The 15,117-nt window shown below is 41.4% G+C and overlaps 1 protein-coding gene across 12 annotated transcripts in view; it reads right to left on the reverse strand.

Moving 5' to 3' along the window:
• Nucleotides 1-269: 269 nt before the first annotated feature.
• TTC13 (tetratricopeptide repeat domain 13) overlaps nucleotides 270-15,117 on the reverse strand; it is a 97,330-nt gene continuing 82,482 nt past the window's right edge. For 6 of the 12 annotated variants that reach the window (XM_081574405.1, XM_081574403.1, XM_081574398.1 and 3 more), the window contains 8 exons: nucleotides 14,161-14,244; nucleotides 13,253-13,337; nucleotides 9,724-9,830; nucleotides 7,007-7,142; nucleotides 5,844-5,923; nucleotides 3,200-3,278; nucleotides 2,979-3,058; nucleotides 270-1,047 (listed from right to left, as the gene is read on the reverse strand). In XM_081574405.1, the coding sequence (XP_081430531.1) occupies nucleotides 933-1,047; nucleotides 2,979-3,058; nucleotides 3,200-3,278; nucleotides 5,844-5,923; nucleotides 7,007-7,142; nucleotides 9,724-9,830; nucleotides 13,253-13,337; nucleotides 14,161-14,244 (766 nt within the window). In that variant the 3' untranslated portion in view covers nucleotides 270-932. Of the gene's footprint in view, nucleotides 1,048-2,978; nucleotides 3,059-3,199; nucleotides 3,279-5,843; nucleotides 5,924-7,006; nucleotides 7,143-9,723; nucleotides 9,834-13,252; nucleotides 13,338-14,160; nucleotides 14,245-15,117 lie in introns of all 12 variants that reach the window. The other 6 variants (XM_081574404.1, XM_081574402.1, XM_081574397.1 and 3 more) reach the window with 1 other exon arrangement.

A 15,117-nucleotide genomic window follows, 5' to 3' on the forward strand; every position in this document is an offset into this window, starting at 1 on the left:
TCTCTGCCGAGCATGGACGCCTGCAGACATGCAGACACTGCTGTGTCCTGCTCACAAGAGTCTGCAAGACAGAAACTAAATAACAGAAAGCAGTGACTAGCTTAACTCTTTAACAGAGAACAAAGACAAATGAAAATGACTGGAAATGGTGTTTAACTGAACCCATTTATGCACTGTCACTTACCCTGTCTGCAAAAGAAAGTTAGCAATTTTCTGACTGTTCTTATACCTGAAAATGAAACTGGTTCACAAAATAAAAACATACATAATCCAGTGTCAAAAACTGGTGATTTATAGAAATCACCCCGTTTATTTTTTCCAATAAAGAGGACAAAAACAAATGAAACATGTTTCAATAATTCAGTGTTTGAGTCACTGGCAAATACTGTCTGTATCATTCAACATAAGTGTCCCGGGTCATGAGCTCCAGGCATACTGATGGCCACCAATCTTCCACGGTGCAAACAAAACGGAGAGCCCACACGTAAGGATGATGTCAGTTGAAAACAAGATGCCTTATCACAGTGTGCATAAAAAGAAGGCCTTTGAAAAAATATCCAGATCTTTAGAGGAATGAAAACACTCCTGCTTTGTTGTAGCTTTTGCTCCCTTTAATTGTTAATTTTTGGAGTAAACTTTTTTTGCCATGAGGAAGGCGTCATATGACTTTGTAAGTGGAAACCAAGAGGCCACTGGATAATGCAAATGCCTCCCCTCCCAGACACAGAGCTCTTCTGTCCCCTCAAAACCCTCTTCCATGATTTCTGTTATGGTTCAGAAAGGTAAATAAAATGATTTCAAGTATTCAATTCCTATCAAAAATTGGTATCAAAAGTAATAAAGGACCTAATTTCTTTATAATTCCATGTTTTAAAAAATAACTTAAGAAGCAAGAGGTCCGGCCCTTTACTTGTATAAATACCACAGCGTAACTAGAGTTTCTTAAGACAGCGTGGAGAGGAGTCTGTGTTTAGCACCTCGATCATTGATCTTAATGTTGGGAACATCTCTGACACGGACGGAAGAGTCTTATAAGAAGGTGAAATACTGAAAGAGAAAAATGCAAAGAAAGGGTGTGAAAATCAACACAATTTTACCAGAAAAGGCAAAGCTTATATTATATCAATTCCTATTACAATATTCAATTTACAGTACTCCACATGTGTGATATCGGACAACATCACATAGCAGGGGGACCTGTGAGCAGAGCAGATTCTATTGCAGCAATGATTGGGGTATCAGCAGGCTCCCATCGTGAGATGCAGGTAAACTGAACCAGTCTTTGGAAAGAAAATCAATCTCTGACTTACACAGTGAGTGTTACGCACACACGTCCCTTCAAGGCACATGCTAGACACGGAACCTGAAGACACATGTTTTGGATCCAGCCTTGATCCTTGTCAGCTTTAGTGGTTCCTCTCAGACCCACTTCCCTGTATTTGCAGCAAGAAGGATGGTATTCCTAACTCCCAGAGTTACTTACTCCTGCTAAGGAGTGTGGCTGCTGCTGCTGCTAAGTTGCATCAGTCATGTCCGACTCTGTGTGACCCCACAGATGGCAGCCCACCAGGCTCGCCCATCCCTGGGATTCTCCAGGCAAGAACACTGGAGTAGATTGCCATTTCCTTCTCCAGTGCATGAAAGTGAAAAGTGAAAGTGAAGTCGCTCAGTCGTGTCTGACTCTTAGCGACCCCATAGACTGCAGCCTACCAGGCTCCTCTGTCCATGGGATTTTCCAGGCAAGAGTACTGGAGTGGGGTGCCATTGCCTTCTCCAAGGAGTGTGGAATGGGTGTCAATTACATTGTGAACCTGTAGCTGCACAAATAAGGTGGCGTTGCTATTTTTTCCTCAAAGAGTTGTTGAAAGATCAACACTGTAAAATTATGCAGGAAACAGAGGCAAGGCCTTTGACCTTATGGTCATGTTACTAAAACATATGTAAACTAGTAAACCTGAGACAAAAATATACTAGAAGGAGGTGTAACTGTTAGGAGTTTTCATTGCAAAGCTAATGGAATACTTACAAACGGGACCAAAGTATCTTACAGAGACAAACTTCTGTTTTAAACAGAGAACAGATTACCCAGCAATTTTTAGAGTGGTTGCTATGTTGAACAGATATGGAAAGGCAAAAGTGGAAGTTTCTATGATATTAAAAAAAACATGGAGAAGGAGCAAGAGTCAATATGGTTAAATAGTGAGATGTGCTTAAAGATTAAAGGCAAAAGGAGAAGGCAGCGGCAGAGGATGAGATGGTTGGATGGCATCATAGACTCCATGGACATGAATTTGAGCAAACTCTGGTAGATAGTGGAGGACAGAGGAACTTAGCGTGTTGCAACCCATGAAGTTACAAAGAGTTGGACATGACTTAGGATTGAACAACAACAACAACAAAATTAACTATGAAAGCACCTGTGAGTTTAATTTCAGCCCATATATATATATTTATGTGCCCCTGTGGTGCTTTTGAAAACAAGAGCCAGGGAAGTTCACAGTACTGGGCCCTCCCACGGTAACCGTCAGGGGTAATTTCTTGCAGCTTTCCCTGACTCCTATGTATTTTGTACCTAAATTACAGTAAAGTACCACCTTCCCCAAACAAAGAGTACAGGAAAAATGGAGCTGAAAGGCAGGTGCCACCACCCAGAGAAGTCTGAGTCAGGTCCAGCTCAGTTTTCAAAATCACTCCTGAATACTGACCCTGTGAGTCTGGGACAAAGGATCAATAAGCCAAGAGGTAGGAATATCTGACTATATAAATAAGACATTTGTAACCCTTCCTTCACAAACTGGCTTCCTTATTTTATTCATTATTCATTTTTATCCATACACTCACCTGTTAAGGGGTCATAAATGACAACAAAAACTTGTTAACTTTGAAAAGCAGATTAAATCCATTATATAATCATAACCCATAAAAATGAGTACAATTCCAATTTCACATCCTTTTGTTGACCCCTATCAAGCAGTTACCTTTTCAAGTTCATCCAGCTTTTAGCTATTTTGCTAAAGGCCTCTGAACCAGGGGCAGTCATAGCTTCAAAGTCAACCAACTGAAAAAGAAAGAGATTTAAGAATGTGGTTAAAGATGGAGGGGAGGCTCCCTTTGGGATTCAGTTCATTTGTGTGTCTTAACATAAAACTCCATAGACTGGGATTGAAACTTTTCCCTTCTGGCTCCAGCTCCAACATACCTTCCCTTTGGGAATTTTTCCTGCTACTTCTTTTCCACTTGCCATCAGCGCTCCCACAATCACTGAGTAAGCAATCACACTATTCAGATAAAGAACAATTACAGGTCAGTCCCAGGCCACAAACAGCTACCACATTAGAGCTCATCATGGATTTTCGATCCTAAAAGATGACATTTTATTTCTTTTAAGAATTCTTTGGACATTAAACAAAAGAATATTTTCATTTGTTCTAAAAATATTTGCTAATTTACTAAGAAAAATATTGACTGATTTACTAATTTAGGGGTAAATGTGTAACAATAATATTTTTCTGAGACAAAAAGTTTCTTTTAATTAGGAGTTTTCTTTTCAATTGGTTTTCCTATTCTTATGAAACACTGAATTAGAAAATGTGCCTGCTTTCTATTATTTTAAAAAATTCATTATCAGCCACATCACATGGCATGTGGGATCTTAGTTCCCCAACCAGGGACTGAATCTAAGCCCCCTGCATTGGAAGCATGGGGTCTTAAGAGCTAGACTGCCAGGGAAGTCCTTGCTTGCTTATATTTTTAACTGTATGAGGCTTGGCTTTAAAATGCATATATATAATACACTTTGTAAATGCAAACAAGTTTAACAATAAAAACTTTGGCCCCAAAGAAGAAAAAGAACGCATCTCGGGAAGTACTAACAGACTGGTCTGAAGGCTGAGTTATGTGGACTTCCTTCCTGGCATGTCCAGACTCACTCTGGGTTCTGACATTTTTATTATGACGCCAGCTGTGTGCTTTGTGAGAGGCACCCCAGGACGAAGACAGCTAAGACAGAGCTCTTGCCTCTGCAAGTGGACACCAGAGAAAGGGAGTCAGTCCTGCAGTCACCTAATAGGGAAGCTCTCAGAGGCCATGGACACATGTGCTCTATCTTTGAAGGCCATGGGCAGGGCAAAGGAAGTAGAGGAGAAGGCAGGGAAGTGGGCTGGCTGGGAAGGACAGGAAGGTGTTTGGACAAGCAGGGCATGTGGTGGAGGGGCCAGAGTGAGGATGGAGAGAGGGTAGATAACAGGAAAGGTGATGAGGCCATGGTAAACCAAGGCAGGGGGGAGCTGGCACTGTGCATCACACCACTGAGTTTGCACCCGAGCCGACAGATATAAAGAACTGGGGCACAGAGAGGGAAAAAGAAAAGCCTGGAAACAGAGAGACCAGTTAGAAAGGTCAGTGCAAGAGATAAGCAGGAGGACTTCCCTGGTGGTCCAGTGGTCAAGAATCCACCTGTGAATTACAGGGGACACAGGTCCGATTCCTGGTCTGAGAGGATCCCACATGCCTCGAGGCAGCTAAGCTGGAGAGCATTAGCTAAGCTGGAGAGCTGTGGCTACTGAAGCCCGAGCGCCTAGAGCCAGTGCTCCATAACAGGAGAAGCCACTGCAATGAGAAACCCATGCCCCCTCAACAAAGAGTAGCTCCAGCTCACTGCAACTAGAGAAAGCCCCCACATAGCAATAAAGACCCAGTGCAGCCAAAAATAAAGAATTAAATGAATATTTTTTTAAAAAAGAAAGGTCAGTGCAAGAGATGAGCAGATTGGAGCTATAGCAGGCGCAGGGAGCATGAGAGGAGAGGAGACTTAGTCAGGGACCGGACAGGTGCAAGGGATGAGGAGGAGACGGGGATGACTGAGTTGGACCTCCTTCTCAAGTGACACAGAAGCCCACAGAGCTGCTGTGTGAACACACGTGTGCACAGTGCCTGCAAGTGGTGGATGAACAGGGCACATGGAGGCCTCCTGCATGTTATATATCTAGTTAGCATTTCTAATAACAGTTGTGCTGAAGGTACAATATTTCTGTTCCTATTTTACTTCAAGACCATTTTTATTTTGTAAGTTCCAGGTACACACGTCTACACCACAGAGTGATCACCACCAGCCTAGTTTCCATCCATCACCACACAGTGGACCCCCTGTGCACATTATGCCCAACTCCCAATGCTTTTTGAATAGCTTAAGAAAACTTACTACCACATTTAGGAGAGTTTTACTTTCTAAAGTATTAATCAGAGATCAAGACACTTAAGTATATGATTTTAACCAAAATATCTTAAATTCAAACATGTGCTAACAACAGTATATGCCATTTGCCTGATTTGCCGTACACGGTACCAAATAAAAGGGAATAAAAAGAAAGCTCTACAGACACACCCTTGTTTGAATGACACTTGAAAGACTCCTGATGAATTCGCTAAGTAGAATTCATTTATAACAGTAATAATACCTTGGGATGGCTGGTGATGCAAAAGTATTAAACACTAGGGCTAAAGGTCAACTAATGGCCAAAATTTGGGGGCAGCAGGGTACAGTCTGGGCAAACACCAGGAATTAAAGCACAGTGAGCACATGTGTGCACAGAGTGAGACTTGGATACATTTTTGTGAATGAATGAGCTCCAGCCTATAAACACCAAGAATCTTCTGCTAGAACTACCTTCCAGAATCCTTGATGATGCAGTAGATCAAGGACATCACTTTCGGGTAGATTTTGGAAAAACAAAGGGGGCTTCTCGCCATTGCTAGGATACCTGTACTCATACCCACACAGCAAATGTAAGCAAAAGGTGTGTGTTCTTCATTACAAAACTGTCAGATTATAGGATATCACCCACCTGGATCCACGAGAGAGCGGCATTAAATTATAAAAATAATAAACTAAGGATAAGATTAAGTTGCAAACAGCATCAGCCTCCTAGGAAAAAAAGATATGTGCTCATGAACTTAAATAATAGATTATAAACTCATTTTTATGAGTTTTATACAAGACACAGCAGAATCATTTACTAGGAAGAGGATTATTTCATTCTTCTCCTACAAGGACCTACTTTTCATATCCCTGAATATTTTATACTCTTTCACATCATTTTTTTCTAATGAAAGGGTATATGTACAGTTTAGTTTTGAGCAGTATGCTCCCAGCTGCCTTCAAAACGGCAACCTTTTTCTGATAAATGTAGGTATCTGTTTTGGTCTATAACATTATCTGCAAAGTCGAAATATACATTAGGATTAAAATAAAACAAAGTGCTTATAATATTGAATATACTTTCTCCAACCACAGGCCTCTCTACTCCAATATTCTGATTAGCATCACCCCAAACCCCCGCCACTGAGATTTAGGTGATCAGTATACTTAATTATGTATATGTGTGCGTGCTAAATCTCTTCAGTTGTGTCTGACTCTTTGTGACCCCATGAACTGTAGCCCGCCAGGCTCCTGTCCATGGGATTCTCCAGGCAAGAAAACTGGAGTCGGTTGCCACACCCTCTTCCAATTATACGTATAAACTGAATAAAATCCAGAGAAATAAAGGAACTTTCCAAAAGCCATGGGCATCCATTCCAGAATGTGGATGGAGCACCCCCTATACTCTCCAGACAGTGACAGCTACAATCATGCAGGTAACACTGTAGCTCCTTGGGAGTAGGATGTAGCTCCCCGTTGAATCAGAAAGCAATGGTGGAGGAGGTCGCAGTTCAGGAAACAGTCACGTCCATCATGGACAACCTAAATATTGGTTGTCCACTTAAATACTGACAACACTTAAACATTGACAAAGCTCCAATTTATGATATATATAACACAGTAACTTCATACATTCCCCTTCCTCAGTTTCTGCAGTTATTAAATATGGGAATTGTCTCTACAAGAATATTAAAAGAAATATTTACTGGTTATTTAAAGCTGATTTGAAGCATAAATGTATGATCCCAGTGAAAGAGGACAAAAGAATCATAAGAAGCATGGATAAAATGAAGACAAACAGAAACCTACCCCAAATTCTGATGAGAGAATCAGTACTTTTCCTTTTGCTGTTAGATCTTTATAAAGTGCATCTATTTCGGCGTGATATAATTGTGTTCTCTCTTCTGTGGTTTGAGTTTCCACAGAAAATAGTATATTGCCAACCCTAAAAATACAAGAATGTATGTCAGAGGCATGTATTATACAATTCAAAGAGCTAAACACAGGCGGGCGAGGGTGTGGGGAGAGCAGCAGGGGTGGCACCCAGTGATGTGGCAGGACACGCGAGGACTGTCTGCGCCTTTCTGAGCAGATTGCCGAGGCGTGTCTCACAGCAGGCAGTTTTTTCACAAATAGATTTTGCTCAGTTTAATCATATGTACTTTTTTTAAAAAAATTGTTTTTAATTTTAATTTTTAATTGGAGGATAATAGCTTTACAACATTGTGCTGGTTTCTGCCATACAACAACATGAGTCAGCTATAAGTATACATACATCCTCTCCCTCCTGAACCTCCCTCCCTCCCACCCCCCATCCCACCCCTCTGGGTCACCAGAGTACCAAGCTGAGCTCCCTGTGCTATACGGCAGCTTCTCACTAGCCATCTGTTTTATACATGGTAATGTACACATGTCAATGCTACACTCTCAGTTCATCCCACCCTTTCCTTCCCCTGCTGTGTCTACAAGTCCTTTCTCTATGTCTGTGTCTCTATTCCTGCCCTGAGAATAGGTTCACCAGTGCCATCTTTTTAGGTTCCATATATATATGTTAAAACATGATAGCTGTTTTTCTCTTTCTGACTTAACTTCAATATGTATAATAGGCTCTAGGTTCATATGTATGTCTCTTATGAGCTTAGGCCAATGGAGGAGGAAATAACTATACAGAGTACATATTTCAATGTGTTTCGATTTTATCAGACAATCACCCTATTACAACAGAAGAGCAGGAGCCGGGGTTGTGCACAGAAAACCAGTTCTGGGCCTCCACGGTTTCAATGTTAAAGCTCTGCTGCATGTGAGGCCCCATGGAGGATAAAAGTTCCATGCAACAGGTATTTGCTGTATAACACCAGTACCAAAATGCTGAAAATAGTCCTTAGATCCTATGAAGAACAACAAGGCAGAGGAGCTGTCTTTATCGAGGAAAGGAGGGGGAAACAAGGTCACAGATGATTATGAGTTCATGCGTAGGGCCGTAACAGTCCATCAGAGGGTCAGGGGAGAAAGTTGATCTAATTTGGAAGACGTGGAAGAAAACAGAAAATGCTTTGTGGAAGAAGGGGCCAGAACTTGGGTCTTCAAGATGAGGATGTGAGTGAAAGATACCCAAGAGGTAGGAGGTGACCTTGGGGAACAAGTCATCCAGCTGAAGTGGCATGCCTGGTTCTGGCAGGAAAGTGCTTCAGGTAAAGCAGGAAGTACTGTTCAAGGCCATTATTATAAAAGGCCTTGACTGTCTGGCAGGGGAAATGATTTCGGTGTCAATAGGCAATGGCAGGGTTCAGACTAGGGAGGGATTTTTGGATCCAGGGGAACACCCTGTGGAGTGAAGCCCACTGAAGCACTGGTCAGGCACCAGGAGACCGGAGATGGAGATATGAGTCATGAGTCCTTGTGGGAGTCAGAGGCCCCAAGCAAGACTGTCAGCAAATGGGATGAAAAGAGACAGTTGAGGAAGATGCTAGGTTTGGGGGAAGGATTTATGCACTCTTACTTAGTAGTTCCATTTCTGCTGGGAACTTAATCATGGGTGGGTGAAGAGGAAGGAGAAAATAATTTTACACCAATAGAAAACCCTGGAATTCCTTTTATGCGAGGCGAACCATCTTTATTGGGAAGGTACTTTGATAAGTGGTTTCGGGTAGAGATGGAGACCTCAAAGAAATGGAAGAGTCACAGAATCTTTGCCAAATGGTGTTTCTTCCTGAAGGCTGGTGTGAGTTCTGACAAGGAAGCAAGAGACCAGGAGGCAGAGGGGCTGAGAGGACGTGGGTCCCAACGCTGAGCTGCCAGACACCCCTGATGCAGATGTGGTGGAGCTCAGGGTGGCAACTGAGGAATGCGTGTTGTGGGAGGGCAGTGACTGGGGAGGGTCAAGATCATTCCACCAAAGCTCAAGGATGTGGAGGCTCCGAGGTGAAGTTTGGATTTCAGATGTACATAAAATGATTATTAATACAAATTTTCATTTGGTGCTATTATATAAGGTGAAAAAGTGGAAAACATCCTAATGATCAATGACAAGTAAAAACTAGTAGGAGTAACTCTACAATATCCCCCAAATAGAATACTATGCAATTTTTAGAAATGCTTTTAAGAATAAAGTATGGGAAAACGTTCATAGCAAGGGTAGAAAAGAAACAGGTTATAAAACAATGTGTACAGTATAATCTTAGTTTTTAAAGGAAATAATGATTTAAAATTTATCTTTGCTTATCTATATTCTAAATTTTCAATAAGATGTACTTATACTCCCACAATGAATTAAAACTATATTTAAAATTCGAATAACAGCCTTCAATCTGCCAATCTCACGTCTTTTTTTCACTTAATTGGTAAAAGTCTTCCTCACAACAAGCTTCAAAAAAGCTGGTTCTAGTGATACACTGGACCTTGACAATCTCCATTTCAGGAGACAGCAAAAGTCCAGAATGTCAAACCTCCTCTGGCAATACCAAGCGTCTGCACACTTTCTGACACCTGACCCCCTCTGTACACCCACACTTAGGAAGCGCACGTACTTGTCTCCCGTAATCGTAATCGTGAAGCCATCATATTCCTTCCCTTGGTCTTTGAGGCTGGGAACTTTGGTGTTCACAGTGAACCCATCCTTTGTTTTAGTATTAAACTGCTTTCAAGGAAAAAGAAAATTCACATTACTACTGAGATTCATTGTAAATTCCCAATCTGCAGCGCCAACTCTGACTTTGATGTTTCTAAGAAGGCTCAGAGAATGCAAGACATCATGTCCTCTGTCCTGTGTTAGTGTCCAGGATGCCTACACCTGTCCCTATGCCCCCATCCACTCTCTCGGCCCAAGTCACACTCCCCACGGCCCCTGCCAGAGGCCAGACGAGAACCTCAGAGCAAAAGGCATACAGCCTTCCTTCAATGGCAACTCTCACTCCTAAGAGCTCCCTTTGGGTCTTTTCTCTTGTTCATCTTAATTGGCAGAAACTTTGACACTTAGCAGAATAGCTGTATTCAACAACTTACAATTCAAAATAGCACCATGCATTTTTGCTAGTGCTTCTTCAAAGTAGACTCTTATCTGTCTGAAAAGTACTCAGAATTTTGTCAACTGAGAATTTTATACACACACATGCACATACCCCAACTGTGCAGACCACAGAGTAACAAAGCAGAGTATTCTAAAGGAATTAAAGGTAAGAGTGGCTCTTAAGGGTGTTGAGTATGAACACAGCTTTCTGTTTAAAACACTTCTGACAAACTGAAAAGCCAATAAATAGGTGTTGTCATTGCTCCAGAAACATCCTCCCCAAATTCAGTTACTAAGTGTAGCCAACATTTTTTAGGATTGACAGACTTGAATAAGAGAATCGATGGTAAAATAAAAAGAGGTTGTGCTTCACTAAACACAATGGAGGAAAACTCTGTCTAAAAACAGTGATCGGTGGGCATTCACTAAGGTCCAGGGAAGGGTGAAGATGTGTGGATGTGAGCAGGAAGGCCAGCAGCAGGGGCTGAGACAAGAGATGTTTTTGTATGAGGACAAGGACTTTTAAGGGCAGAATGTGCTAACACTTAAGGGTATGTGTCAACTCTCTTTAATGCTCCCAGCATGCCTATAAGATAGGACATGATCTCAATCTTACAGGTGAGGAAACCCAGTTGGTGAGGTGAGGCAAGGTGAGGTCCTGCCTGAGCTGCACATGGAAACAGAGACCCAGGGCCTCATGACATCCAGCCCCTAATTCACTAACCAGCTGCCCAGAGGGGAAGTGAGGTATATCTGAACTTGGCTGTTTGGCAGAAGTACATCGTGTATCTCAGAAGAACCTGTCAGGGCATCATATTCAACAAGCACTTTAAACACAAAGGCATATTTTTATTTGCTTCTATGTATGCCTTTAGAAACACCAGTACACACACAGCCTGGGTGGAGGCATGGTGTGCAGGGCCACAGTGAGATATAGCCAAACAGGCAATGACTTTGCCTTGGGAGCCAGACACTGGGTGGGTGGGTGATGCTGGGCCCCTTAGCAGCTCTCCACGCAACTGCAGCCTTTTGTGCATTATGCTTTTCTTAATACACACACACACACACAGACAGACATGACATAGACATACATACATACTATGGGCTTCCCTGGTGGCTCAGACGGTAAGGAATCTGCCTGCAATGCAGGAGACCTGGGTTCAATCCCTGGGTTGGGAAGATCCCCTGGTGAAGAGAATGGCAACCCATCCCAGTATTCTTGCCTGGAGAATTCCATGGACAGAGGACCTGGTAGGCTACACTCCATGGGGTCACAAAGAGTGGGACACGACTGAGCGACTAACACTCTCACTTTTCACTTTCATATATATGTGTTAAAATATCCCTGAGTAGATTCTGTATTCTGCCTAATATAGTAAATTTAAACGCCGAAAATACCCATAGGAAAGCTAAAGACTAAAATCTGAGTCAGGCTCCAGTTTCTTTCTGTCTGGTGCATCCAGCAGTCCTTGGTGGGGCCATTCTGCCCCCTGGGGGACATTTGGGGAATTCAGAGGAGAGTGTGGCTACAAGGATGAGGTGCAAGGGACAATCACACGGGCATGACTCCCACTGGATTTGCACATGTACGAAGAAGCTGTTTATAATGTAATAATTACCTAGGCCTGGAATCAGACTCCATTTTACACTCACATGCTAAATATCTGTTACAGTTGAAATACCCACTGACTTTTCTAGAAATGCAAACAGCATATAAGTTGAGGAAAGAGTAAATCTGTATATTGTACAGAACTTTATTAAGTGTGGTTTACCATTATGGAAAACAATATCACTAAAGTCATAGCTCATGATACTTGAGTCGCCAAATGACAGATAGCTACAGGACTGCCTCTGGAGCTGTCACATTCACCAAGACTTTACACATATGTGTAAGCAACCGGCTACTTCTTTGTGGCTTCTCATGAAGATATGCCTGAATGCTGACCTACTGTTTCTTGCCTATAAACAGCTTACCTTTTAGAACTCCTTTACAGCACTATGGTGACTTTCTAAAGGATTTTTTGAGTATGTGGGATACATTCTTATGGATTTGATTTTAGCGCAGTAGGCCATCTGAACATGTTTGCTGAGTTAAGACGGGTTTGAGAAGACTGAGAACCACACCTCAGTTCACGAGACCCTGAAAATAACCAGGTCGGCCAGAAACAAGGTTCATCAGCACACAAGAACCTGGAATAGAACCAGGAGAGACTACCCAGCCCAGTGAGCAGGGTGGACCCGGGGCGCAGGGTCAGCTCGTGGCTTTGTCCATGAAAAGATGCCTCCTGGTTATTCTTTCGAAATGGGTAAGCTTTGTCATTCATAGAAATTTCTTAACATTTACTTGATGTATATCAGTCTTATCTACTATAGCTACAAGGAGAATATTTATTCAAGTTTTATGTTATAGGTCAAACTATTAATTGAAAAAAATCAAATGTACCTGTTGTGGGCCCATTTTGGGTAGTTTGGAGAAAAGGTTCATAAAGTTCTAATTTCTTAATGGATTATACTTTTAAAACAATATAATTATTTCCCCCTGATGGGCTTTTATCTTGAATTCAAATACTTCTGATACTGATATTGCCACACCTGCTTTGCTCCAGCAGCATTTGCCTGGCCTACCTTTCAGCCTTGAACTTTTTGAATATCATCTTGTTGCAGGTGTTTCCAGTGAGCAGAACACAGCTGGGCTTTAAAACACCAATCTGAGATGCTTGTTCTTTCAGGAAGGGAATCAATTACTCGAGACACATCACCCATTATATACATTCCCTCCTTATCTTAATTTTCCCCCTTCTCTTTCTGTAAACTTTTAGTTGAACTGACTTTGCTTTCTTTATTGCATTTTCCTACCTTCTAGGATCTGCTTTAATTTTGGTTATTATTCAGAATGTGTTTTTATCAGTGTTTTTAAGTGGCACACTTTATAAAACTTAAAATACTAATAACATTAACAAATATGCATCTAATGATAATGAGTTCTTCTTTCAAAGAGTACTAATATTTTCCCCTAAAGACACCTACTGTGATTTTGATGATAAATTTACCTTCATAATTGGAAGGAGGTCTTCCACTTTGTGGACCTTTTCCAGAGCTTCTCTAACTTCCAACAATCCTTTAGGATTATTAGCTCTTTAAAGGGGAAAGAAAGAGAGATAGCAACTAAAATTAACACAGAAATCAGTAATTAATTATGCTATTACCTTTAATTTAGATAAATCCTTAATTACAAGTGGCTCAATATTCAAAATGGTGGGCCACAATGAAAGTATCGAAATAATGGACGAGTTTAATCTAATAAGTATTGGGCTACAGATGAGAATTAGGGAAATAGCATCTGTCCAGATGTGAAATAGGGAAAACCAGAACGATAGACAGCCAGTGTCTATGTGGACATGCATGGGTCTGGGCTTGGTCAGAAAACTTTTGATTCTCCTATTCCAACTATGAAATTAGAAGTATATGTTTTTTATTCCTAAAGTTGCTCAAACGGAAGTATACTACTAGGCTTTTATACCAATTTTATATTTACTTGGTGACAACTAACCTTCAGAATTCTTTTTCCCTGGCCTTTTGTCCACTGTCCTATCTACACCGCACAGCCTCTCAGTTGAGGGAGAATGAGTATTAAGGCTGAAATCCACCATTTAATCCCTAATTAAGAAATTTAAAGAAACATCCTGCTTTCATTGAATTCAAAGACAGGAGAGAGGCTAGAAAAGCCACAGCACTGTAAGATTAAAAACACTCAGTTGAGGTCCATGGATTTTGTAAAGCTATTAAAAAGAAGGTTGATAAATGATTATGAAAGGCTTTTGATTCCAAACACTATGTAAAAATGTGATATATTTTGTTCAGTCTATCAATAGGCGTGGTTTTCAAGTTTCATAAATATAACTAATGAAAAATATATAAAATATATCCATTACCATGAAAAAGAAAATTGAAAGATTACCCATGATAAACTAGAATTCTATCTTTAATAAAATGAAGAATTTTCTCAAAATATTCCAGGTATCTCATGTTGATCACCTGACCCCTGTTAAGAAAAAAATATATGTTGAGAATGTTTTTACAGCGAGATATGTTCCACAGTATCTAATTTCAACATTAATTCAAAAGGACAGTAAGAGAGCTGTGAGAATAATGTAGCCAAGAGGTTTGGGGCATTGGTTTGTTTGCAGTGAAAGAAGGGGAGAAACAAACGCCTGTCTTAGCAAAACTGATGGTCAGCAACGGAGAGTACTCTGGAAGAAAGGTACCAAACTCAGTCCAGAGATGCCAAAGCAGGGAGAAAAGTTCTCAGGTGCTTCAATGAGGCTCAGGCTTACTTGCCACTTTACCGTTAAGAATCCCTTCCCTTTTCCAGCAACATGCTCCTTCCCATTCTCAGTGTTCCTGACAGCATTAGCTGCTAATACCCCTTCTTCCTGTAACTTACTACTGTCTTCACCCCCTCCACCACTCTAAATAGTATTTTCCTCCCATTTCTACCCCAACCTCCATTTTCAAAACTATCCTAAGACTTCCCTGGTGGTACAGTGGATAAGAATCCACCTGCCAATGAAGGGGACACAGGTTTGATTCCTGGTCTGGGAAGATTCCACATGCTGCGGACTGACTAAGCCCGTGTGCCACAACTACTGAGCCTGTGCTCCACAATCAGAGAAGTCACTGCAATGAAAATTCCATGCATTGCAACTAGACACTAGCTCTCACTCGCTGCAACTAAAGAAAGCCAGCCTGTAGCAATGAAGACCCAGTGCAGCCCAAAAAATAAATAAATAAATTATTTTAAAAACAACAGCAACAAACCCTCCCAGAACCTCATGTATAGCCAACACGCTGACGCATGAGTCCAACAGCACACAGAGTCAACTACTCCCTGGATACAGCTCCCTGGGTTCCCCAC

Source organism: Giraffa tippelskirchi, chromosome 2 (genome assembly GCF_054371585.1).
Source record: "Giraffa tippelskirchi isolate mGirTip1 chromosome 2, T2T-mGirTip1v1.2.pri, whole genome shotgun sequence".
NCBI classification, from domain to species: Eukaryota; Metazoa; Chordata; class Mammalia; order Artiodactyla; family Giraffidae; genus Giraffa; species Giraffa tippelskirchi.